General features: G+C 45.6%; 1 protein-coding gene across 3 annotated transcripts in view; it reads left to right on the top strand.

Annotated features, from left to right (window-relative positions):
* Nucleotides 1–5,765, top strand: part of SMAP2 (small ArfGAP2) — a 36,334-nt gene extending 30,569 nt beyond the window's left edge. For all 3 annotated transcript variants that reach the window (XM_050932685.1, XM_050932686.1, XM_050932687.1), the window contains 5 exons: nt 546–627; nt 1,514–1,623; nt 1,757–1,922; nt 3,308–3,627; nt 4,631–5,765. In XM_050932685.1, the coding sequence (XP_050788642.1) occupies nt 546–627; nt 1,514–1,623; nt 1,757–1,922; nt 3,308–3,627; nt 4,631–4,756 (804 nt within the window). In that variant the 3' untranslated portion in view covers nt 4,757–5,765. The remainder of the gene's footprint in view (nt 1–545; nt 628–1,513; nt 1,624–1,756; nt 1,923–3,307; nt 3,628–4,630) is intronic.
* Nucleotides 5,766–6,000: the final 235 nt, after the last annotated feature.

The raw sequence follows: 6,000 nt of genomic DNA on the forward strand, positions 1-6,000 counted from the left end.
TGTTCACGTATGAAGTAATATCATCAAGTCTCAGCTGGCAATAGTTTAGAGTAGAAGGGGCAAATACTGGGAAGCTTTAAGTTCCTTTCTGGCTGATTCTACATAAAAATTATAACGTATGTGGGACTCTGAGCTTTATTGAGCTGTCCAGGGACAGCTGGATCGGGATCTCTGTCTGCAGTGATTAGCGATACAGCCCTATCTTTCCTCTTTAGATAAGTAACTAGATCTAATGACTTTTGTCTAGTACTATTATTTATTAATTATTAGACTTTGCTTGAGTGTGGCAGAAGAGATATCCTAGTTCAAGATACAAGCACAGAACTCTGTCAGATTCGTTTACTTCCTTTTGTAGGAAACTGAGCCTGACTTACCACTGCTTTAACTTCAGTTTTCAAAGTGTGTAACCCTGTCAATTTGAACTGGATCAATGCAGTCATAATTCAAGCCCAGAATCCTTATCCTTTCCCTTTTCACAAAGGTTAAGTAGAAGGTTTGAACAACTGCAAGATTTCTGGGTTTTTATATTGTCTTTTTTTTTTAAGCCGCAAAAAAAAGATGAAATGCAGCCACCAAGAAAAAGTCCCTCTAAATCTACTGAACCTGTAATGGACCTGCTAGGACTTGGTAAGAGAGAGTCACATGCTTTGGAACAATCTTAAAAGTATTGAGTGATACAGAATGGTCTTAAATGTGATACCTATAGGTAGATGGCAGCTGCTAAAGCCCATAATCCTTTGCCTTCTTATGGTAGAATATACCCCCAATCTGAATTACTCTTTTTCTCTCTCTCTCCTCCACTGCTTCCCGCCCCCCTCCCCCACAAAAAAAGGAAAAGCAAACAACCTTTTTGGAAGTAGATAGCCGGATGGCCTCTGGGAATGAGTGTGCCTGCCTGTTTCAATGCATACTTGCTGTCTCTGAGTTAGAGCAGCCTTAAAGCTCACTTCCCCCACCACTCTCTGTGGTGAAGGGAACTTTCTAACTGGAAAATCAGACATAACAATGATGCAGGAAGGGTCTCTTTGACTTTAGCTCTCCTCTTAGAGGTACAAGAATGCATATTGGCAAGTATCTCAGACTGCTTCATATTATACATGTGGCACTGCTGAAATGCAGCCTCCTCTGAGGGTGGATTGATACAAACCATGATTGCAATCAGTGATTTAAATCTGCTAGCTGGAAACTTTGATTTAAATCATTAGTAGTAATTTTTTATTTTGCATCTGCACTTCAGCTCTTTTCCTAAAGAGAGGCTAATTCCTATTTCTTGATACCATTCAAACATGTTGACTTGCAGCAGGATGCTTTTTGTACCCAAAGGACGTTTGCTGCACTGGGTGGGGAAGCAAAGCAAAGAGCCAAGCAGTGGGCCGCTCGGGTCACATAGGGCTCTGCCTTAATCTGCAATCACTGCACATGACAGCTTATTTGGTGGACCACACACCGTCTTACCTCAGCTGGCAGGAAGGCTGGCTAGCCATGTTAGCCGTCTAACCTTTGTGTCTCTCAGATGTTCCTGTGACAAGCACTATCCCAAATGGCAGACCCAGCAGCAGTTTAGAGAAGGATCTAGATCTCTTTGGTTCTGTGGACTCTAACTCACTCTCTGACTCCAAGAAGGTGAGTAGTGTGTGGTGACAGACTTCCCCAGACGCTGCTAGGTGACTACATTGAGCCTGGAGAAGACCTGCGTGTTTTCATCCTCACTGTTCACACAGATGAGCCTATCACGGTCGTCTTTTTGTCTCCCCAGGTCACTGGCTCTATGCCAACAGCTGGAAGTGCTGGGTCTGTGCCTGAAAACCTGAACCTGTTTCCTGAGCCAGGAAGTAAAGTGGAGGAAACGGGAAAGAAACAACTCTCTAAAGACTCCATTCTTTCCCTGTATGGTTCTCAGACTCCCCAGATGCCTGCCCAAGGTACTGCCCATCATGGGTGGGGAGGAAGGGAGTGAGCTAAAAGCTTCTGCCACTGTTGGGATGTCCTGAGAGCATTAAACTGACAGATCTGAATTGCTTCTAGTGCAGCCTTTTTGGATGGATGTGAGACCCGTTACAAGTGGGCAGGTATTCCTTGGGGCAATTCCTTTTTTGTTTTGGGGTGTGAAATGTACAATCCATGGGCTGATTCTGGTCTGCATGGTGTATTTATGTAGCCTGCAGAATATATTTGGGCTCTTTTTTGTTTTTGTTTTTGTTTTTCTTTTAAACACAAATCTTCTAGCCCTCATGGTTGTGAAGAAAACCTTTCAAGAATGAGCCAGGCAGCTTTAGGGGTGTGGACTCCCTTGTCTCCTGTTAATCAGAGCGTCATCTCTACTTGATTCCCAGCAGTAGCTATTCACTTGCTGATCCTTTTAGTGGTTGGAATGGGAAACGGCATGAGGGATAGTGTGTGTTTTAGGGAAGGAAACGGTGAAAAGCAGGAAGAGCAGGAGATTCACAGGAGGGAAAGAAACCACAGCAGATAGAGCAGTGGCTTTAAAGGGGAGAATATTTCTCACTGATGCATTCTGAATGGGATAATAAGGTCCTGAATAATAACCCCCCGTTTAGTCCCTGCATACGGGTCCCTTGATCTGTGTGCAGACTTCCCACTGACATCATGGAGTTCTGCTGTGGATGGAGAGTTGTTTGTAGACCTACTTCTCCCCCTGTCCATGGGCAGTAATTACAGGGGAATTCTGCCCTGTCCTCCAAGTGGGTCTGATACCCCTGCTCTTGATATTTGCATTTCAAATGCTTGCGATGTCTTCTCGCTTTTGCAAGGGTATTGCACTGCAGTATTGTCACTGCATAGCAACTGCAATTCAGCACCTTAAGAGTGAACTAGAGGAGCCTTTTTATTTGTGGATGCCTCTTCCTCCCCTGACGATTTCTTACATCTTCCAGTCCTTGAGTTTTATTCATCCCATTTTGCATCCTCTAATACCCCCTCCTCCCCAGGCCTGCCCATCTCCTGACAGAGGACAGGATTACATTTGGATCCAGTTGGTGCTCTGCCCCCTGCTCAGGAGTCATGGTGATCTGAGGAGCTTGTCCCAGGGATTGAATATGCTGCATCTACGTTGTGTGTGTTGGCCTGGGGAGTAAAGGCGCAGAACTGGAACTCCAGTCTGCAGAATACTAGCAGTCAACCAGCCCTATATTTCTTTTCAAAGGACCTATTTGAGTTATTGCAATACCAAATAAGTGTGTGGCAATTCTGCTCAGGCATGTGTCAGACAAATCCAAGTTTCCTAAAAATTAGCATTGAGTGTATTTTTTTTTTCCCCTTAGCCACTTACCTTCTTGCCCTATTGCAGGAGCAGTGTTCATGGCCCCAGCTCAGATGGCATACCCTGCAGCGTACGCTAGCTTTCCAGGTGTCGCCCCACCCAGCAGCATGATTGGCGGCATGATGGCCCCACCAGTAGGAATGATGGCACAACCAGGAGCTCCAGGGATGGTGACTCCCATGCCTATCCCGGCTGGATATGTGGGTGGCATGCAGACGCCTGTCATTGGCATCCCCAATGGAATGATGGCAGCGCAGCAGACCGGGTACGTCACTGGCATGGCCGCGGTACCACCGCCAGTGTATGGTGTGCAGCCAGCTCAGCAGCTTCAGTGGAACATTGCGCAGGTGAGAGGGATTTGTTCCTGCTCAGATCAATGTTTAGTATTTGCCTTTCTTCCGAGGATCTTAGAACGCTTCACAGACCACGAAACTAATGATATCAGCACCCTGAAAGATGGATCCCTTCTTGGAGATGGGCAGACAGAGGGATGGAAAGGCTAAAACTTGCCCAGGGTATCCTGGGACACTGGCAGAGTCAGGAGTTTTGGCACCTAAGCCCCATTCTGTTCACTTGTCGTGTCCTGCTTAGCATCAGAGCTTTCTCTGTGGTGGTGCAAATTGCAAAACCATCGTACAGTTCGGTAAAACCCTGCTCACCAAACCTCAGAACTGAAATAAACGTGCTCAAGGGCAGAGCTCAGTAGTTTAGCCCAGGGCTGGAATGAGGGGTGTTGCAGGAGCAGACTGAGTTGCTGCTAGTGGAAAGCTCTCACAACTCTCGCCTGTGCTGTGCTGGCGTCTAGGCCACACTGATAGTTATTCCATGACTACCAGGTCACCCAGAACTGCCAAGGGGGGAGCTGGCTCCAAATGAATGTTCCTGGAGGCTTACACTCTAAGCCACACTGCCTGTGTTACATCTGACTTCCTAATCAGTTGGCAGGGTATGATACTTCCATGCTGGGATAATTAGGATGTTCTCACTCTGTCTTGTAGACTGTATGTAACAGCCAAACCTCCAGGATACCCTAGGAAATGAGACTATTGTCTTTCTATTTGGGCAAAATACATTAGCTTGAGCTGTCACTTCTTATTCAAGTCTCTCGCTGGAGACGGCTGTCAAGCAGCAAGAACCAAACTCCCTACCTTACTTTTGGTTACGCTGCTTTTCACCCTCTAAGGCTTGGATCCAGCAGAGCACTCCAGCATGTCCTTCACGTGAAGTATGTGCTGGAGTCCCATAAGAGTCGGACTATCCCATGTGCTGAACTTTAAGCATGTACCAAGTGCTTTCCTGGACTGTATTAGAATGGTTTCCCTGACCCAGCTTGTCTCCTTTCCTTCTCAGATGACCCAGCAGATGGCTGGGATGAACTTTTATGGAGCTAATGGCATGATGGGATATGGACAGTCAATGGGCGGAGGAAGTGCCCAGGGAACCAATCAAACCCTCAGCTCTCAGATGTGGAAATAACCCCCTTCCTGCCCAGTATTATGACCACTTTTTTTGCCTTTTGTTTGTTTTAAAAGTGCTCCATGAGACATTCAGGGTTTGTTTCTGGCTCTCTGTTCAGCCTGAATCTTTGTTTTCCCCATAACTGAGACCCATCTCTTCCTTTTCACTATCAAAACCACAGGGAAACCTCAGAGACCAGAACACCACTTTTCAGCTCCTCAGCATTCAGCACAATGAAATGCAAATGCTCTTGGGGGCATGGTCTCCCCCTTCTCCTGGGCATCTCAGGGGAGGGACGATTGAGGTAGCTGTGAATTGCATTACTGCCTGCACGTCAGGCCTTTTGGGAATTGGATTTAAATAAAATTGTTCTAGTGGGTTTTTGTTTAAGGGAAAGTCCCTGAGGAACTGGATTTTAATCCAACCCAAATCCTAAGTCACGCCACCTCTGTTCTTCTTCTCTTTTGCTGTGGCGTTCTTTGGAGCTGAGGCCTCGCTGTGCTTGGCTAATCAATCTTCATTGGAACCAAAGTCATGTTGAAGACCCCTCCTGTGACCAGACAGGAGTGTCACACAGGATGGGACGCACACTGTGTTTGGAATGTGAAACTTGCACTTCTTCGGAGTAGCTTTTTCTGTCTAATCTGTGGTGTTTGATGTAATTTAAAACAAACCAAAACAAAAAAAAACTTTTAATGAACTAACCAAGATAATTAATTTATAGAGGGCCAAGAGCCCATCACAAGTATTTCTTACGCTTTTAAAATGACCATGACATCCTAATTTATACTTTTTCATATCTGTTTTGTTCTTGTGTAGTCCCCACCCCCAGCTTTTTCTTGACATTCTGATACTGAAGCACAGAACGGGCGAGGGGGCAGGTTTTTCTGGTCCCTCACAGCCACCTCACTAGAAAGCCTACATTTGAAAGATTTCATCAGCGTGAGCAAAAATAGTGAGACGTACCTGGTTTACTTTATCCTGTGTATATGTAAATTCCTTAATAAAACATTGCAGTGAAACATCAGTTGACTTTATGTTCTTGGCTCCTAAATATGTCATAGGAATCTGTCAAACCACCAGTGATGTAATGAGTTAATCATCTCAGGGAACAGGGGTTCAATCCTTAATCAAATGAGTTTGCTGTCCCTTTAGTCCACAGTGGGAACATGTCCACTTTCTTACACTACAGCACCAATGTACCGCTTCTCTGGCCCAGGATCCTAAGGGCTTGGCTACATGCAAATTTGGACTAGTTTAAC

Source organism: Gopherus flavomarginatus, chromosome 22 (genome assembly GCF_025201925.1).
Source record: "Gopherus flavomarginatus isolate rGopFla2 chromosome 22, rGopFla2.mat.asm, whole genome shotgun sequence".
Classification (NCBI taxonomy): Eukaryota; Metazoa; Chordata; order Testudines; family Testudinidae; genus Gopherus; species Gopherus flavomarginatus.